The sequence below is a fragment of the Wolffia australiana genome, chromosome 5 (genome assembly GCF_029677425.1).
Source record: "Wolffia australiana isolate 7733 chromosome 5, ASM2967742v1".
Classification (NCBI taxonomy): domain Eukaryota; kingdom Viridiplantae; phylum Streptophyta; class Magnoliopsida; order Alismatales; family Araceae; genus Wolffia; species Wolffia australiana.
The window spans coordinates 20,749,995-20,769,771 of record NC_135839.1 but is presented as its reverse complement, the minus strand read 5'-3'; the positions used below and the strand labels follow the sequence as shown (position 1 = coordinate 20,769,771).

The following is a 19,777-nucleotide window of genomic DNA, read 5'->3' as shown; positions in this document are numbered from 1 at the left end:
TGACGGAGAAGGAAAAAAAACGAAGGCTCTTTCGTTTGGATTACATGCCCGGGGTAGCATAGAAGACGGGTGGCGGAGCAGACCTCACTTGGTCCCTATGCGACAATTTGGCCCATTCGTTATTTGTTTTAGCATTATTCCCCTTAACTCTGCGCAAGGGTGAAAGATACACTTTGATAAGGGGAATTAGCTGATTTCCAACTTTCATGCAGATTATTTCTTTTGTATAAAGAATAAGATAAAACTAAAATCCAGCATACACTTCTGGGCAGGCAGACTAGACTAGCATGTTACACGATAGTGGGCCATATTAAGGTTAACAGATCTGGAGAGACTGGGCCAAAGCCGGCCTACGGCTAAGGAAGGGTGCCATGGCCTAGTCTCCGCTGTTCTGCACAATCGGGAAAGCCGGTAAAATCTTCTCTCCAAGTCTTCTGAAGGCCGATGCGCTCGAAATCGGCCCCGTTGTTGGATCCGTCGCTTGTTCTACTCGCCACAGGGAATCGCCGCTGAATCTCGAAAAGGGTATATAGCAGAGTTGCAGGGAAGTCGAAAAAGAGAGAAAGGAACAAGGGTTGGCCTTGCCTTGATCGTTATTGAAGTGGGGTGATATACCCACTCTCCAGATCGGTTTAGGGACTCTTGTGCTTCAAGTTTCGGTCCCCTTTGTCCATTCACGGGTAAGATCAGACCTTCCAGCTTCAGATTTGTTACCATTTTCCCCTGGATTCTTTTCCTGTTTTTGGTTGCCGAAAATTGTAATGAGAACGAATTATGGGTGGATCCGTTATGGGGTTCAATCTTGGAGGAAGTTCGTCTTAGAATTTTTTGTAAATGGGTCTTTCTACCGCGAGTTGTTCACTTGTCCCCGAAAGACACTCGATCCGTAAGTTTATTTATATTATCTCGCCGTCTTATTGATCACGGAAGAAATCTCGCGTGATATTGTGAATATTTTTGTTGCAAGTTCTCCGGTAGGAGGTTGGAGGAGCCTCAGGTATTGTTTAACAGCTGCATCGTAATGATTTTAATTTTTGATTTGCTGTTCTTAAGAAAGGTGGGGTATGATGATTTCACGGATGTTTGACGCTCTATTCGTTCATTCGGAACAACAATAAAGGTACCTCGATGAATATTTCTTTTCCACTTGTTGACCGGATGGGATGAACGGGCGAATTTCTTCCTGGGTACATGAAACTCTAAATTTTGCTTCGGTTAACGATAAAAAATATTGGAAAAAATTTATAGCATGAAGCTATAGGAATCTCTCCCATGTAAAGTAGTGTCATTTACAGGAGAGACTCTGCTCTCTACGATTTTAATCTATTCACATTGAGAAGTTATTAAGTTTGATTATTAGCTTCTTTAGATCGACAAAACCCTAGCTGTGTTCATTTTGATTCAAAAGTAGTCCCATAGCTTCTTTAGATCGACAGATCACGTTTCTGATGTGATTTGGCTCTCATTTTCCCATCATCATTTAGTAGACCATATTCTCATTCTTTCCGTGTAGCATTCAACATTCTTTGTGTTTCTGGATATTGTATCCAAAATGTTTAATTTCTTACAATGTTTAACACATTTTTCACAGTTTACATGCCACAAATAGCCACTTGAAGAACAAGTGACCATGCAACCATCTGGCACCGATAAGCAGGGGATGCCGGGCTTTCCCAGCCGGCCTGTCTCTCCATTTGCTGCCTCGCCCCCCCGTAGTGCAGCACCATTTCCTTCGTCAGGACCCGTCATTGAACTGGAAACCTCTTATAATCCACTCACATCGTTGCCTCACCAGCCACCAATGCCGACGTCAGGGCCTGGGATAGCCCATCCAGTGCAGAGCATCGGCTATGGGCCTCCCAGGCCTACGGCCACACCAGACGCTGTTATCTCTGGAACTCTATCTCCTCGCCAGATTACTACTCCGTCTAGTCCTACTCAAGGCCCTTTTTATTCTTCGAAAACTACTGCAGCGTACCCTCGATTTTCTTCTCCATTTGCTCCAATCCCTCCACCTGTTGGAGCTCACCCTACCGTTCAGACCAGCTCTCCACCTGCCATGCGTCCACAGCCATTTCAACCGTCAGTTCCGCCCTCTGGGCCTCCGCAGACGTATATCCCGCCTTACTCAAGCATGCCTCCTAGAGGAAATGCCCCGTTACCACCGATGGACTCAGCTTTTTCTGCCACAAGGCCAGGGCACCCGTCGTATTTGCAACCAACGCCGTCATCTCCTTTCCCGCCAAGCCACGGAGGATTCGTGCCTCCTGCGCCAGTTTCTTTCCCCTTTAGTACAGGGTCAAAGGGGGCCCCAGCTCAGCCACTTGGCTCTGTGGCGCCGCCGACTGGAGCTCTTCAAAATCTGTACGAGGAATTCCAGTCAATGTCCATTGGGTCTGCCGCGGGTTCCATGGATGGAGGGATAAACTTGAATTCACTGCCAAGACCCATTGACAGTGGCGCTGAATCAACTTCAATTGCAGATGCTTACCCGCAAAACTGTCATCCAAGATACTTCAGGTTGACAACTAGTGCCATTCCCAATTCTCAGTCTCTGCAGTCTAGGTGGCATTTGCCAATTGGTGCTGTTGTGCACCCGCTTGCAGACTCTCCTGATGGGGTATGTAAATCATTATCGATGATTATTGTCTTTTACGTTTATGTTGGATTTTCCTTATCTAAGGTTCTAACAAAGCACAAGATTTTTTGCTTCAGGAACAAGTACCGATTGTTAATTTTGGGTCTGCAGGCGTTATTCGCTGTAGAAGGTGTCGGACCTACATTAATCCGTATGCAACGTTTGCAGATAGCGGAAGAAAGTGGCGCTGTAACCTCTGCTCTTTGCTTAATGATGGTATGATTTCCTTGTTTCTATTTTTCTCTGGGACCTTATAGAAACCCACAATGGCCCGGAGATTCATTTTCCTTTGGTATAATAGTTTAATTAGAAATCTTTTAACGGGAATTTTCTGCTAACTATGCTCTGTTTAAACAGTGTTGAGGAAAACAAGATATCCTAGGTTGGGGAATAATACTTGTGATTCCCCTTCTCTTGGGGAATCAGAAGTCATTTTATAGATATCTTAGGTTTTTATATTGGAGTCCTTTTATTTGTAGAATTTTCTGTCTATGCATAATCTGAGAGTTACTTTTCCATGTCTATTATTGTTTTGTCTAAAATAGAGTGTGCGAGGCCAAAGTGTTAAATACATTGTGAGGTTAAAGTGTTATTCTATAAAAACTGTCTTCAAATAAGGGTTTTGTTGCGTGGACTGAACTGCTGTTATTAGAAAATTTAAATATTCATAACTTGTAATGGTCACTTTAGATTTCTAAATTTTCTCTGGTTTATTTGATTTGACTGTTTCTTTTTAAGTATTTGATATTCTTTACGAAATGTGCCCCTCAACTTCACCGAATGTACTTGAATGTTTGTCTAAAGATCTTCTGGGCAACCTCAAACTTCTTGTGCATCCATGTTTTTCATATGATTATAAGTTAGACCTCTCTCTGCAAAGTCAACACATCAATCTAATTAGATGAACAGACAGATCCATTAAAAAGATAGATTGAAAGATAGACAAATCAACAGACCGATCGATAAGTAGGTTTCTCGAGATTCCTTAGTTGATATACTTTCAATTTCATTTGAAGAAAGATTTTAGTCCCATCTCATACTCCTTTTCAGTTCCACCCGAGTATTTCTGTACCTTGGACGTGAACGGCAGGAGGTGTGATTTGGATCAAAGGCCAGAACTTACGAAAGGAAGTGTTGAGATTGTAGCCCCAACGGAGTACATGGTGCGGCCTCCAATGCCACCAATTTATTTCTTTCTCATTGATGTTTCTGCGACGGCAGCACATAGCGGGATGCTGGAGGTAATCCAAGAAGAAGATACATTTTTTTGGGGGAAGACCTTGTGTTATTATCTTCATGGCCGTTGCTGATTGTGTTGGTTATCTTGTTCCAGATTGTAGCAAATACCATCAAGTCTTGCTTAGATGAGATGCCTGGGTCTCCAAGAACACAAATTGGATTCATAACCTTTGACAGCACATTGCATTTTTATAATCTGAAGGTTTTTAATTGCCCTCATCTAATTATTATTTGCTTTTGGGTACATGAGATCCTCCCATCTGTCTAACCGTCTACCATTTACTTTTTGGCAGTCAACTTTGACGCAGCCTCAAATGATGGTGGTCACAGATCTTGATGATCTATTCATTCCGCTGCCAGATGATCTTCTGGTGAACTTAGCCGATTCAAGGAATGTAATTGATGTGTTTCTTGATAGCTTGTCCACCATGTTTCAACAAAATACAAATGTAGAGTCCGCACTAGGTCCTGGCCTCAGAGCAGCGTTCATGGTCCTGGTATGTTGGCCTAGTAGAGGAACCTTTATTATCTTTTTTAATTGCAAAAAAATTTAACTTTAAACATTTTTTTACAGAGCCAACTGGGTGGGAAATTGATTGTCTTCCAGTCTGCCTTACCTTCCCTTGGTGTTGGGCGGCTCAAGCTGCGTGGAGATGATCTTCGGGTTTATGGAACAGACAAGGAACATTTACTTCGAGTTCCAGAGGACCCATTTTATAAGCAAATGGCAGCTGAATTTACAAAGTATCAGATTGGTGTTGACATTTTTGCTTGCAGCGAAAGATATTGTGATGTAGCTTCCTTAGGTGAGACTCCCCCTTTTTTCTTGATGATTATTCTCTCAATTAAACCTTTTCTTTGGACTTCCTCAGGAACCCTTTGCAAATACACCGGTGGTCAGTTGTATCACTATCCATCTTTCCGTGGTGAAGTTCATCATGAAAAGTTTAAGTTTGATCTCTCTCGGAATCTCACTCGAGAGACTGCATGGGAGGCTGTAATGCGCATTAGATGCGGAAAAGGTCTGTGCTTTAGTACTCATCGTCTTTAAATCTCTTTAGGAACTCATCGAACGATTTTTCCTTTTCAGGTGTCCGATTTACGAGTTACCATGGGAATTTTATGTTAAGGTCCACGGATTTACTGGCTCTTCCGTCTGTGGACTGCGACAAAGCATTTGGAATGCAATTATCTCTGGAAGAAACGTTAATGACGTCCCAGACCGTCTACTTCCAAGTCGCTTTGCTGTATCCTTCTCTCTATCCAGAATTCGTTTTTCTCTCATTTGCAATGGTGATCTTCCTTAATCAGACTGCAGATATACTTCCTCTTCCGGCGAGAGACGTATCAGAGTCCACACAGCAGCAGCCCCTGTCGTGACTGATCTTGCAGAGATGTACCGTCATGCTGACGTTGGCGCCACCATCTCTCTCATGAGCAGACTCGGTGATTTATACCGTTGTTATTAACCAGTTCCTTAGCTCTCCTCGAACTAATTTTGGTTGTAATAACTTGCAGCGATTGAGAAGATGCAGTCTAATAAACTGGAAGAAGTCCGTCAGTCTGTTCAGCTGAGGATCACAAAAAGCCTTAAAGAGTACCGCAATCTCTACGCTGTTCAACATCGGCTCGGTGGGAGGCTCATATACCCAGAATCCTTGAAACTCTTGCCTTTATACGGCTTGGCACTGTGCAAGTCGGCAGCTCTCAGAGGAGGCCATGCCGATGTGGCACTTGACGATCGCTGCTCGGCCGGCCATAACATGATGATCCTGCCCATTTCTCGGACCCTCAAGCTTCTCTATCCAACCTTAATCAGGGTTGATGAAGGCCTTCTAAAGGTATACATTTCTATTTTAGGGAATTTCAATATTTAGCCTTATTTTGATTAAAAAAAATTGATTCAGGGGGGCCAGTCAACGGAAATCCCAAGCGCATTACCTTTGACCAAGGACGTCTTGGACCCCAGTGGCCTTTATGTCTATGATGATGGTTTCCGGTTCATCCTATGGTTTGGGAGGATGCTACCGTCTGAACTTATGAGCAGCATTCTGGGATTTGACTCCTCGGGTTTCGTGGACCTCTCCAAGGTACCGAAAAATTAAAAAAAAATTCACTATTTTTTTCAGAACGTACTCGTCAAAATTCCTTAGATACAATCAGATTACATATTTCAATCGTTTAGTGGACAAATAAGTAAATTTTCCTGACGCAAAGATGAAATAATAGGAATTGTAGTTTAGTGGGAAAGGTGTGAATCGTCCAATTAACAAATTAAATAGTTCAAGGGTCTTTACTTTAATACGCCAATAGCAAACCTTAATTCTCAAATAAGGTTAATCCTGAAACTCTTCATGCTATATTTGAGAAAATTTAGAAACTTTGTGATCTATATCCGAATCATCGGTCTTCATTGAACATGCAATTTGAATCAAAACCCTTTGTCCCTTGCAGGTGAATCTTGTGGAGCAGAATAATGGGATTTCAAGGAATTTGATGGGGCTTTTGAGGAGGATGAGAGAGAAAGATACTTCATGTCACCAGCTATGCATGATAGTGAGGCAAGGCGAGCAGCCGCATGAAGGCCTCCTCTTCCTTTCCAACCTCGTCGAAGATCAGAGCTTCGGCATCAGCAGCTATGGCGATTGGATCCTCCACATTTTCCGCCAAACCCAGCAGAACCCATGAATAAAGAGAGCTTTTTTATGTCATTTTCATTGTTCTTTTTCTTTCCTTCCCCCAGGCTTGCGAAGGAATTCTAAAGGCACACGAGTATTTAACTGGTTACGACGGTGGCCATTCTTTCTTATTTTCAGATGTTCCAATAAACACCTGAGTTCAATCATTCAGTAATTTTTAAAATAATTCCTCGAGAAATTATTTTAAAGAAGAAAAAGGAAAAAGATGGCATGAGCAAGGGGGAACAGCTGGGCTATGAAGGAAAGGACAAGGCTGAGGGAATCGCCAGCCAACACATTAAATATAGTGGGCCCACCTGTTCAGCCCAATAACTATTTTTTTTCCAGTCCCTGTTTTCTTCCGTCAGTGGGCCGTCAATTTGACTGGCCCAGATTAAATAACTGTCGGTGCTGACACTGGCCGTTAGGTAATGATAAATCCACCCCCCTTCCCTTCCTCTCCACCCCACAAACCCTCACAAACTCGCAGTCAAAAAGAGTCAACTCGTGGTCTTCTTCACCCCCGAGGGAGTGACGATATCAACTCCGCGCGAAATCCCCCCGCCGAATCTTCCATCTGACACGTCCCCATGAGAGAGAGCAAATAATATCCCCAAAAAGAGCTCTCCCTTTCTAACCCGTTCCGGAAACCCCGAGGGGCATGTCCGTCATTTACTCCCCCGGGGGGTGAAATTTAAGCTCTGGTTGGCAGCTTCTTCGCGCGGCGATTCTCACCGCCGCTCGTCGGAGAATCTCAGCCGTCGAATCGGAGGCCATGGCGGCGCTACGGCGGCGATCTCCGCCTGTTCTTCAGCTCTTCGTCTTCCTCGCGCTGGTTCCTTCTTCCTTGATCGCTCAGCAGCTACCGCAATCTCAAATCAAGACGATCTTCCGTCTCCAGCGTCTTCTGGAGTTCCCCGCAGCGCTTTCCTCGTTGAACGAGCAATCTCATCCCTGCTATCTTCCCAAATCCGATTCCCTCTCCATCGTCTGCAACGGAAGCCAAGTCACCGAGCTCTCCATCGCCGGCGATCGAGACCGTCCTCCTCTCTCTTCTCAGTTCAACATGGACTCCTTCGTCACAACCCTAGCCGGCCTCCCCGACCTCACCGTCCTCTCCTTGGTCTCCCTCGGGCTTTGGGGCTCCATCCCCCCCAAGATCGACCGATTTCGATTCCTCAGAGTCCTCAATCTCAGCTCCAATTCCCTCTCCGGTCCCCTGCCCCGCGAGATCTCCACCATGCCCGCGCTCCAGACTATCGTCCTCTCCGACAACAACCTCAACGGCTCCTTCCCCCTTCTCCCGGATAGCGTCGTTACGGTGTCCCTCCGGAACAACTCCCTCCGATCCTCCCTCCCGCTCCAGTTGAAGTTCTTGGTGAAGCTCGAGGCGCTGGACGTGGCCGGGAACCAGATCACGGGCGTGATCCCGCCGTTGGTCTTCTCTCTGCCGGCGATCAGGACCGTCGATCTGTCGGGGAATCTGCTCTCGGGGTCTCTACCGGGGAAGATCGTCTGCGGAGCTCGCCTCCGCTTCGTGGATATCTCTCGCAATCGCCTCTCTGGAACGCTTCCCTCTTGCATCCAGTCGAATTCCGCCTTGGAAATTCGCTACTCTGGGAACTGTCTTCTCTCTGGGAGCCCCAAGCTTCAGCACCCAGCTTCCTACTGCAGCGATCCCGCCATTGCTGCCGTCATGCCCAAGCAAGCAATCGAGAAGCAGCCCAACAATCGTCTCGGATTCGTCCTCGGCGTCATCGGCGGCGTCGTCGGAGCCGCTCTCGTTCTCGGCGTCGCCCTCATCTTCATCCTCAGAAAGTCCAACTCCCACGCCCCCAAACCTCCGCCGTCCGAGAAGACGACCGCCTCGGACACGAGTAAGCTGCGCTCTGTCAAGATTCAATCCCCCGTTTTTTCGCTTTGTTCTTGGTGTTCTTGATGTTCTTGGTCAGGGCACTTGCTGCAATCCGCGAGGCTGGCCACGGTCGGCGTCGGATCGTACCGCGTTTTCAGCGCGGAGGAGATCGAAGAAGCGACCTGCAACTTCAGTTCCGGGAATTTGATTCCGGAGAGCAAAACCCAGTTCGAGGTGAGATTATCGGTGTTTTGAAAAGGATTTTTGAAATTTTTTTCCGATTTTGATGGGTTTTTCTTGATTAGACGTACAACGGGCGGCTTGAAGACGGATCGAACGTGGTGATCAAGCGTTTGAAGTTGAAGCAGAAGCACTCCTCGCAGAGCCTGGGGCAGTTCATCGACGCTGTGGCGAAGCTCAGGCATCGCTACGTGGTCAGTGTTCTTGGCCACTGCGTCGCCGACGAGGCCGTCTATCTTGTGTTCGAGGCCATCTCTAACGGCAATCTGCGAACCCACATGACCGGTACGTTGGTGATTGATGATTGATTGATGATGATGATGATGATTTATTTTTCTGTCTAAAATTGATGGTGGGTTTTGAAGAATGGAGGAAGAGAGAGATGCTGAAGTGGCCTCAGAGGGCGGCGGCGGCGATTGGGTTGGCCAACGGGGTTAAGTTTTTGCACTCGATCGGCGTTTCGGGGAATGATCTGAGTATCGAGAATATCTTGCTCGACGAGACCCTCGCCGCCAAGATCAGTAATTATAATCTGCCGACGGTGACGAAGAACAAGAACGCGAAGGTCAGTTCTCTGTTGATCTCGACGTGGTAGAGTTCTTTGTTTTTTTTGTCGCTCTCTCTAAAATTGATGGGGTTTTTTTTGCTTATTTTCTTGCTCTACGACTTCAGGGCGGCGTGGAGAGTCCTTTTGAGGGGGTTGAAGACGGTGATTTCGTCGGGTAATATCTTTTCTTTTTCTCTCTATATAATAAATCCATCTATGAACCTGTATTTATCAATCTCCCTATATGTCTATGTTTCTATCTTCCTACCTCTCTCTGGTTATCTGTCTATTTCTCTATTTATCTATCAATCTCTATTTATCTATCTACATATCTTTATTTCTATCTTACAACCTATCTCTCTATATATTTGTCTATCTATCTAGCTATCTATCTTTATATATATATATCGCTAGATAGGGATATAGATGGATGGATAAATGGGTAAATATATATATATATATATAGACGAATAGATAGGGATATAGATGGATGGATGGATAGGTGGATGATGAAGGATATCTATAATATATATTTATAAAGATAGATAGCTAGATATATATATATATACTTCATCATCCACCTATCCATCCATCCATCTATATCCCTATCTATTTGTCTCTGTATTTATATATCTAACTATTGATCACTATCTATCTACCCATTTATCCATCTATATCTCTATCTACCTATCTATTATCACTATATATAACCCTCAATCTATCTATCAATCTATATTACTCTCTATATATCTATCATTCTACATACCTCTCTATGTATCTATCTTTAAGTCATCTATCTTTATATGTATATTTTTATTTATCTATCTATTAACGGGGCCCATCTTTTTATTTATTCTATCTATATATGTCTCTGTGCATTTATGTATGTGTCTATGTTGGTATTCATAGATATATGTATATCTAGCCATCTAGTTATTATCTTATTTTATATGTGTATATATTTATGTATATATGTACGAATGCATTTACTTTTATATCTGTAAATGTACGCCTATATCCATGTATCTACCTTTGTATCAATATATGTATATATATATGTCTCTGTGCATTTATGTATGTATCTATCTATATATGTCTTTATGCATTTATTTATGTGTCTATGTAGGTATTCATACAGGTATGTATATCTTGCTATCTAGTTATTATCTTATTTTATGTGAGTATATAGTATGTATGTATGCATTTACTTTTATATCTATAAATGTACGTCTCTATGCATGTATCTACCTCTGTATCAATATATGCATCTATGTATGTTTGTATATATTTATTTACATATCATTCATAGTGTATGTGTATCTATCTTTTCTGTGGATCCATCTTTGGATTTTCATATCAGTCAATGAATTTATAAATATGTCGATGCATGTACTGACCATTCATTCACAGTCCATTCATCTCTCTGTTTGAATTTGTTTCCTCGTCCAGTAATGGCGCTGGAGATCAGGGAGAGAAGAGAGACGTGTACCAGCTGGGGCTGATCCTGCTGGAGATCATCCTCGGGAGCCCCGTTTCGAATCCCATAAGAGTCAGCGCCACGACGAACCTGGTAACCGTTTTGTCGTCTTCTTCAAGTCAGTCAACGCCTTCAGTTTGACCGAAACCGTTGACTTTTCTTACCAGGTGCGGGACTGTTTGTCTGATGGGCCGGCCAAGCTGGCCCATATCGTTGACCCATGTATCCAAGGCACGTTTGCCCACGACTCGTTGCGGGCCGCCGCTGACCTGGCGCTCAGCTGTGCGGCCCCCGACGCCAGTCAACGCCCCTCTATCGATGACGTCATCTGGAATCTCCAGTACGCCGTTCAGCTCCAAGAAGCGTGGGCCACCGCCAGCCGTAGCGGGCCCATCCCCTGATCGCCTCATCGCCGCCGTCCATCTCGTAGACCCCTTTTCAATAAGAACAAAAAAAAATTGTAAATGGGAATATCCAGAATTGGGCTTTTACTGTCCGGCCCGTTATTACCAAGTTATAAAATCCAGTTTGTTATTTCTTGCCATTGTGGGCTCATTCTTGCCGTTTCTTAGACCCCAGTCAGTAGTGTTCGCCCGTCCTGATGCCGGTATCGGATACCGGTATCGGGACAGATGTGAACCGGATACTGGAATTGAATTTTCCGGTATCCGTTTTTTCCGATATCCGGATACCGGATATCGGTATCGGATATCTGTTGCTACAGTGCCGATATCCGATACCGGTATCCATCCGATACCGGCATCCGTCTCCCGTCTCCCGTCTCAGGGGGACAGATGACGGTATCGGATATCGGATGCGGATATCAGTTTTCGATATCAGCATCGTATACCCTTATCTCTCCCTCTCTCACTCTCTCAGTCTCTCTCTCGTTCTCGCCCTCTCCCTCTCTCTCTCTCTCTCTCTCTCTCTCTCTCTCTCGTTCTCGCCCTCTCCCTCTCGTTCTCATTCTAGTTCTCGCCCTCTCCTTCTCTCTCTCTCTCCCCATCTCTCTCTCTAGTTCTCGCCCTCTCCCTCTCTCTCTCTAGTTCTCGCTCTATCCCTCTCCACCTCCCCCTCCCTCTCTCTCTAGCTTTTCATGCCTAGCTCTCTAAAAATACGAGGAGCACATGAAACCATGTTTCTCTAAAAATATGGTCGACATTTCATATTTCGCAGGGGTAACGTTGGCAAGGGGGCACCAGAAGAAATTGTTATTTTGTTATACAACCAAGTCATTATATACACGTTGCTTTTTTTTATTTGTTCCATATGGGATAAAGGGATTCTGGTTTTGTGGTAAACTCGGAATCCCTTTATCCCATATGGAAAGATAAAAAAAATTGTTACTATATAATAACGGGCATTAAATTCATATTAAAAATCTACTTATGTGATATTAACTAAAACTATGTCAGATGGATGATCATTTTATCGGTCGGTATCGGATACCGAATATCGTGAAACTGATAACCGGATATCGGTTTTCCGATATCCGGTATCCGATACCGTCTTCGTCCTCACCCCCCGGTATCCGGTACCGATATCTGTGTAACCCCTGATAGACGGAAATCACCCGATATCCGATATCCGGAACCGTCCCATTTTTTTCCGGATATCGGATATCGGTTGTCCGATACTGGATATCGGAGGATATCGGGACGACGAACACTACCTGTCAGCGAGACTTTCAAGATTAGTAAAAAAACTAAAAAAAGGGAATTTCTGGCTCGTAATTACGAGGTAGGGATCGGGGATTCGATCTGATCGTTTGAATGTCAGATTGGATCACGCATTAGAACGATCAAAATCCAAACCTTGATCAGAACCGAGTTAGATTCGACTCATTCATGATCTTTGCGTCGGATTTGGATCGTATTTTTCGATCCAGCCCAATGTTCGGACTGAATAATGAGTTCCGGTTTGATTCGAGCTGGCAGTTTGGATTGCTCGAATTAATAACAAATAAACAAAACAAATATATAATAAATGAAACAAGAGAGGAATGAGAGAGAGAGAGAGAGAGAGAGAGAGAGAGAGAGAGAGAGAGAGAGAGAGAGAGAGAGAGAGAGAGAGAGAGAGAGAGAGAGAGAGAGAGAGAGAACGCGAGAGAAAGAGAGCGAGAAAGAGATGAAGCAAGCAAGAGAGAGAGATTACGGGAGAGGGAGAGAAGTAGAGAAGGAATGACAGATAGAGAGCGAGGTAGCATCAGAGGTTGTTTTCTCTTACCTGCTCGATTTTGTTCGAACAGTTCGAAAAAAATCCGATCGACTTCTATTTTTCAAATCGAATCGATCGAAAAATCTAGAGTGAACTCGGTCTATGACCTTGTTCGATCGAAAGATTCGAACCGTTCGGATCGAACATCATTTTGATCGACCGAAACATTCGACCAAAATTCGATCGATTCGATTCGATGCGAACCCCGATTCGTAATACGAGGTTATAAAATCCAGTTCATCACAGCAGAAATCGATAATCTTCTTCTTCTTCGTCTTCATGGGTTTCTTCTTCATGACCTAGCTCGCGACGAGATCTCCTGGCGAGGGAGGGAAGTAATGGCTTGTGTTCGTCAAGCGTCTAGATCATCGAGGTGGAGGCTGCTGCGATCCAGGTTTGAAGATGAAGGTTGGATTGTCGGGATTCAACATCGGGGCTGCTGGTACAGTCGGTTGGCAGGTAAGGACGAGGTCGCGGATTTGAGCGAGTTTCCGCCGGAGAGGATACGTAATTTCTCTATAATCGCGCACATTGATCACGGAAAGTCGACGCTGGCTGACCGATTGCTTGAGCTTACGGGAACGATTAAGAAAGGGCATGGCCAACCGCAGTACCTCGATAAGCTGCAGGTCAGTAATCGCGTTTATGTGGAGGCTATTCAAGTTCGTTGATGCTTATCTTCGTCCAGTTTAAAGCAAAATGCCGGAGGATTAAGAAATGATGGTAATTTTATAGTGAATTGTAGGGAGATATTAAGGGCATTGATGACTGCAACAAAACTGGAGGAGGATCGAGAAAAGGGTTTTCTTTAGTGCAGGAAAATTTTAAGGACATTGATTCCTGCAAAAAGAAGACACAAAAAAATGCTCTAGATTTCCCGAAAGGACATTATTCAAATCTTTCTTCCCTTCAGTTCTGAATCCAACGGGGGACGTATAATTGGTTATCTATCGTCCACGCGAGATTTCGTGGTTTGAAAGTCATTGGCACTGAAAGAATCATGTATGCCGGCTCTCGAGGTTACTTACAGATGTCTCATTAAATTCGTATGTATCACTTATTGAGTCATTCTAATCCTCCGGTTCTGTGAAAATGCTTCGATGGAATCATTAGATATATTTTTCCTTCTGTCGCTCGGGTCAAGTTGTATGGATGCACATAATTTGAGCTTATTCCCCGATTCTTTATGTAGCACTGTGGATGGGAAATGAATCTGTAGAGCTGACAAACCAAGTTTTCATAATCTTCGCTGATTAAACAACCTCAAAAACTTTACCTGTCTCTGTTCTAACTCATTATTGATACATCTCAGGTGGAAAGGGAACGGGGCATAACCGTCAAGGCACAAACTGCCACTATGTTCTACAAAAATGTTCTGAAATCTAACAGTGCTGAAGCAGGCGTGATATCTCCGAAATATGATTATCTTCTCAATCTAATTGACACTCCAGGCCATGTGGACTTCAGCTATGAAGTGTCTAGGTCCCTCGCGGCTTGTCAAGGAGCCCTTTTAGTCGTTGATGCCGCCCAAGGCGTCCAAGCACAGACAGTGGCCAACTTTTATCTAGCCTTTGAGTCTAATTTGACCATTCTTCCTGTTATAAACAAAATAGACCAACCGACTGCAGATCCTGAACGTGTGAAAGCCCAGCTGAAGTCCTTATTTGATCTCAATCCAGATGATGTTCTTCTCACGTCTGCAAAAACTGGTCAAGGCCTCGAGCACGTCCTTCCTGCCGTAATTGAGAGAATACCATCTCCCTCAGGGAAAAGAGATTCACCCTTACGGATGCTTCTCCTGGATTCGTATTATGATGAATATAAAGGGGTGATATGCCATGTTGCGGTTGTCGATGGGTGCCTTCATAAAGGGGACAAAATTACATCTTCTGCCACTGGCCAGGTTTATGAGATATTTGATGTGGGAATCATGCATCCGGAGCTGACCCCCACTGGAGTGCTCTTCACTGGGCAGGTTGGGTATGTTGTCAGTGGTATGCGATCGACAAAGGAGGCTCGCGTCGGCGACACCCTGCACCATGCCAAAAGCTCTGTGGAACCGCTTCGTGGTGCGATATTGGGTTTTTCTATTGAACTTTTCTTCTGTCGACTTCTTCACTTGGTTTATAAACTGCATTTTCCCTTATTCTAGGTTTCAAGCCAGCCAAGCATATGGTCTTTTCTGGACTTTATCCTGCTGATGGATCTGATTTTGATGCCCTTAATGCGGCTATAGAGAAACTCACATGCAATGATGCTAGTGTATCAGTCGCCAAGGAGACCAGTACAGCACTAGGCATTGGTTTTAGGTATTTTCTTTCTTCAGATATGGATATTTCTTTTAAGGATTTAAATGGATCCTGAAATCAGTATTGTGAGCAGGTGCGGGTTTCTTGGGCTACTGCACATGGATGTATTCCATCAGCGGCTGGAACAAGTAAGTTCTCATTTTTGTCTTTTTAAACGACATTCAAATACTAATGTTGTCATGATGGTCATCTTCCTCGCAAAGGAATACGGAGCTCATGTAATATCTACTGTTCCAACAGTGCCATATATTTTTGAGTATTCAGATGGAAGGTTGGTGATTTCCCGTTCTTCATTTGTACATACTTTTTTCCAGTTTTCTGTTTAAACAACCGCTTATTTGTCTTTGTAGCAAGATCAACGTCCAAAACCCTGCTGCCTTGTCCTCAAGTCCTGGAAAGCGCATAGTTGCGTGCTGGGAGCCTTCAGTTATTGCAACGGTCATCATTCCTAGTGAGTAAGCTCAAATTTCAAACCCTAATCGGTCTACCACTTTCCATGCTGCTGGATTTTTTTCACTTTTACTTTTCAGAAAATAACTCATTGAGGGATGAATTTCTTTTCTTGGAAACAGATATGTTGGAGCCGTGATCACCCTTTGCTCAGAAAGAAGAGGAGAGCAGTTAGAGTACTCATTTATCGACAGGTGAATTCGATGATTCTTTTATCTTTCTGGTGAATTGTTTTCCGGTTTTTTAATGTGGGATTTTGATTGAACAGTCAACGGGTGCTTATGAAGTATCGTTTACCTCTAAGGGAGATTGTTGTTGACTTCTACGATCAGCTGAAGAGCATAACGTCTGGTTATGCTTCATTTGACTATGAAGATTCTGAGTAAGCACTGTTTTTATTTGAATTTACGAACGATTTTTGCTATAATGCCGATCGATGATGCAGGTATCAGAAGTCAGATCTAGTCAAACTTGACATTCTTCTCAATGGACAACCGGTTGACGCCATGGCCACTATTGTTCACAACCTGAAAGCTCAGAGGCTTGGTCGTGAACTTGTCGAAAAATTAAAGAAAGTCATCGACAGGTGTGATGCCTTGAACTCTCGCTCTCCTCGCTCTCCCCCTCTCTCTCTATCTCTCTTTCTCTTTCTCACTCTCCCTCTCTATCTCACTCAACATATCTATTTCTATTTCTCTCTCTCTCTCTCTCTCCCTCTTTCTCTACCTCAATCACCTTCCGTTTCCCTTTATCTCTTTCATTAAACCCTGCTGTTTTCCTATATATCTTTCTTTCTCTCCCTCATTCCCCCTCTCTCTTTATGTATTTACCATTCACCCTTGCTGGCTCTCTCTCTATATATATATCTTTCTCTCTCACTCACCCTCTCTTTTCATCCATTTCTCATTCTCATTCTCTCTCTCTCTCTCTCTTCCTCAACCTTTTTTCTCTCTCTCACCGCAATCATCTTTTTGAAGATCTTGCTGCACTGGATGAGTAAGTGGACATGGGCATCTAAAAAATTCTCAACTCTTATTGGCAGGCAAATGTTTGAGATAACTATACAGGCTGCAATTGGCTCCAAGGTCGTCGCCCGAGAAACGTGAGAGATCTCTGTTAAAATTTCCATTTCCCTGCCTTCTTCCTGGTGTTATGGCATCAGGATTAATGTGTTTATTCTGTTAGGCTTTCGGCTATGAGGAAAAACGTCCTGGCAAAATGCTATGGAGGGGACATCACAAGAAAAAAGAAGTTACTAGAGAAGCAGAAGGAAGGGAAGAAACGGATGAAGCGTGTAGGGTCTGTAGATATACCACAAGAAGCATTCCATGAGCTGATGAAGGTGTCTTAACTATGATGAGCCATGGTACAATCCTCCATTTCAGAATTTTTTTAATTATTGGAAGCAATATAATGTTTTTTGAGCCCTTTTACCTGTACTTTCCATATGTGTATCATGTTATTGATAAGTAATGTGGTAGGTACTCAGGGGGCCTATACATGCAACAGAACATGACTTCTCAATTATTCATGTTTAGGAAGAGAGGTTGTTGACGACCGACTTAGCAGATCTGATCTCTTAAGAAGTTTTTGAACAATTCATTCTCAGTGTAAATACGAAGTCGACTCTTTCAACTACATAGATACAAGTTGATTCTAATTTCTATTCCTATTCTCAAAATGGATCACCTCCCTTGATATTTCTATTTCTATTTCTACATTTCTATGTCTATATTTCTATTTCGATTTCTCTATTTCTATTTCAATTCTCTAGCGCCCTGATTACGCCGCCTGTCGAGCAACGACGCGCTCGCCTCTAGCACGCCTCTACCATCCTTGCTCGCACCGGTTATTGCACTAAAAGTCATATTGACGACAGACGACGCCATTGATGATGTACGGCGCTCCCCTTGCTCTTTAGTTATATGATATCTTTCAGTATATTTTTGGCTGCACTCCACCGCGCGCGGGTTAGATTAGGTGAGAGTGTAAATATCAAAACTAGGAGTCGAGTTAATTCCTAGGTATGGGTTGAGCTCGTTCGCTACGTGCAAGCGCCAATGGAATCATTGCATTAAACACTGTAGTCGTCATCGTCGCTTTGACGAGGATCAGATGGTCACCATAACTGTCATTGGTCATCTACATTAGAGCTAGGAGCCCAGCGAAACCCCACGAGTCAGGGCTGTATGTACATCCGCCTAAGACATGTCATCACATAATTACATGCCCTCAAGGAATTTCACCGGTTGGACAATGTCACCGACGACGTTTGATATGAATCATCTTGTGATGAAGGCATCTTTCAACAGCCACAATGGCGACGAACAAGATCTCCAAAGAAAGTCACAGCACAACAAGTTCCACCTATGGGTATCAAACTCACTAGACTGAATCACCCATTGTGGGTGCACTGTGTGAAAAACACAGTCATGGCACAAGGGCTAGGTAAGCACCGAGTTCACAACTGACCCTCATTTGTTCCAATGTTCACAAATCTAGAACGTCCTTGGTGGAAGAATAATATGGCGATCATGGCAACCATGATGTCGTCTATGAATGATGAAGTACTTCCCATCATTTAAGAAAGCATGTGTGAACTATCCTCCACCTCAGAGTCAAAAATCATTGAGCTGACAAACAAGCTACATAACATTTGCAGAGTTAGGCAAAATATTGACGATTTTGTTCAAGAAATATGGAACATCACCCCCTCTCTCAGTGTGCATGAGTATGCATTGAAATTTGCTTTCCTTCGATGAACTTAGCACAAAGTATCAATCATTTTGTACTAGTATGAGTACTCATTTGATACAACGGTGGCTATGATGAGGTCTGAAGAAAACATGCTAATGTTTGGTGATACTAAAGATGGTAAAGAACAACCAAACTCTAAAAGCAAATCAAATGCAAGCACAATTTGATCAACATCACCAACCAACTTCTCAAAGAGGCCATGGAGGACAGACACAAGGTCAAGGTTGTCAAGGTCTATAGAATTTCAATCAACAACAAAGAACAGATCTTAAATGTCAAATCTGTATAAAAAATGGGCGTAGGGTTGACGTATGCTATGATTGATTTGGCCCCAGACCTCCACACAATGCTTCTCTAACATCAACCACCAAGTTCAATTACACCCCCCCCTCCCCCTATTCAGGCGTATTTTCTATCTTCAAGAGCTACATCTGTGCCATCAACACTTATGCAAACACAATGGTTTCCTGATAGTGGAGCGACTCACCATCTTACCACAAATCCTCAAGTGCTAGGGCACTTCCAACCTATTAAGGCTCGGAAAAACTCTTCACTTGCGATGGTTTAGGTTTGCCTTGCCACTAAAAGTTCAATGTTTTTTACAAAACCACGCAATATTTCTTTACTAAACATTCTTCACATTCCTAAAATCACCAAGAATATTTTATATGTTCATAAACTCACATTTGATAATAATTTTTGCATTGAATTTCATCCATATTCTTGTTTTATTAAGGATCAATGGACATGTGATAATCTCAATTAGAGGGGGGATTAATTCGTTGTTGGTGATTGAGATTACTCAAAAAAATATATGTAATTGTACTTTGAAATATTTAGCTAGTGATGAGTAGGGATCATCTCCACATGAAATGATGATATAGGGTTGAATTTTCTCACTATAGTGATTATCGGTACGAGAAGAGACAAATAGGAGAATAGAATAGGCGAGACAGTGATATTGAGGAAATATAACTAGAATTACGCTGTGTTACGAGAATAAGGTAGAGGCGTCATGGATACGATAATTATTGAATGCGATATAATTTTAAAGGTAGAGACGAGATAATGGGGACATAAGTGAAATAATAAACAAAAAGGTGATAAGAAACTATAATTATGATAAGGATGATGTCGTGACAAAAACAACGTAAGGCGAAGACACTTACCTTAAATTCTTACGTTCTGCTAGGAGCACAGGATTTTGTGAGTCCCGGTAAACTCTCCCTTTTCTCTAATGCTCCTTCCCATACACCCAAGACACCAAGAAAATACTTGATGAACTTCAAAACTCACTATCTTTGAATCAATCGACATAAATAGAAAACAAGTTCTAGATAAATTTCATAGTGATCCAGGCCTCTATTTAC

General features: G+C 43.3%; 3 protein-coding genes across 5 annotated transcripts; all 3 read left to right on the top strand.

Annotated features, from left to right (window-relative positions):
• Positions 1-338: 338 nt before the first annotated feature.
• ERMO2 (Sec23/Sec24 protein transport family protein) lies at positions 339-6,686 on the top strand. The gene is made up of 13 exons (XM_078576081.1): positions 339-680; positions 1,592-2,620; positions 2,716-2,854; positions 3,689-3,879; positions 3,972-4,079; positions 4,171-4,374; positions 4,452-4,683; positions 4,750-4,899; positions 4,968-5,124; positions 5,196-5,323; positions 5,396-5,718; positions 5,785-5,967; positions 6,332-6,686. Exons 2-13 carry the CDS (start codon positions 1,631-1,633, stop codon positions 6,563-6,565), a joined length of 3,039 nt encoding a protein of 1,012 aa, XP_078432207.1. The 5' UTR covers positions 339-680; positions 1,592-1,630; the 3' UTR covers positions 6,566-6,686.
• Positions 6,687-7,263: 577 nt separating this feature from the next.
• On the top strand, positions 7,264-11,218 carry LOC144703813 (putative LRR receptor-like serine/threonine-protein kinase At1g14390). The gene is made up of 7 exons (XM_078576082.1): positions 7,264-8,432; positions 8,508-8,644; positions 8,716-8,935; positions 9,016-9,215; positions 9,323-9,372; positions 10,647-10,767; positions 10,842-11,218. The coding sequence occupies exons 1-7, from the start codon at positions 7,331-7,333 to the stop codon at positions 11,073-11,075; spliced, it is 2,064 nt and encodes a 687-aa protein (XP_078432208.1). The 5' UTR covers positions 7,264-7,330; the 3' UTR covers positions 11,076-11,218.
• A 1,756-nt stretch (positions 11,219-12,974) lies between these two features.
• LOC144703810 (Small GTP-binding protein) lies at positions 12,975-17,314 on the top strand. Of its 3 annotated transcripts, none has more exons than XM_078576080.1 (12): positions 12,975-13,520; positions 14,204-14,960; positions 15,044-15,200; positions 15,274-15,328; positions 15,404-15,471; positions 15,551-15,655; positions 15,773-15,844; positions 15,919-16,032; positions 16,096-16,236; positions 16,693-16,752; positions 16,836-17,016; positions 17,140-17,314. In XM_078576080.1, the coding sequence occupies exons 1-11, from the start codon at positions 13,230-13,232 to the stop codon at positions 16,999-17,001; spliced, it is 1,986 nt and encodes a 661-aa protein (XP_078432206.1). In that variant the 5' UTR covers positions 12,975-13,229; the 3' UTR covers positions 17,002-17,016; positions 17,140-17,314. The 3 variants fall into 3 exon arrangements, with proteins under 3 accessions (XP_078432206.1, XP_078432205.1, XP_078432204.1); XM_078576079.1 differs by having other exon boundaries at positions 17,132-17,314; XM_078576078.1 differs by lacking the exon at positions 17,140-17,314 and having other exon boundaries at positions 12,978-13,520; positions 16,836-17,077.
• Positions 17,315-19,777: the final 2,463 nt, after the last annotated feature.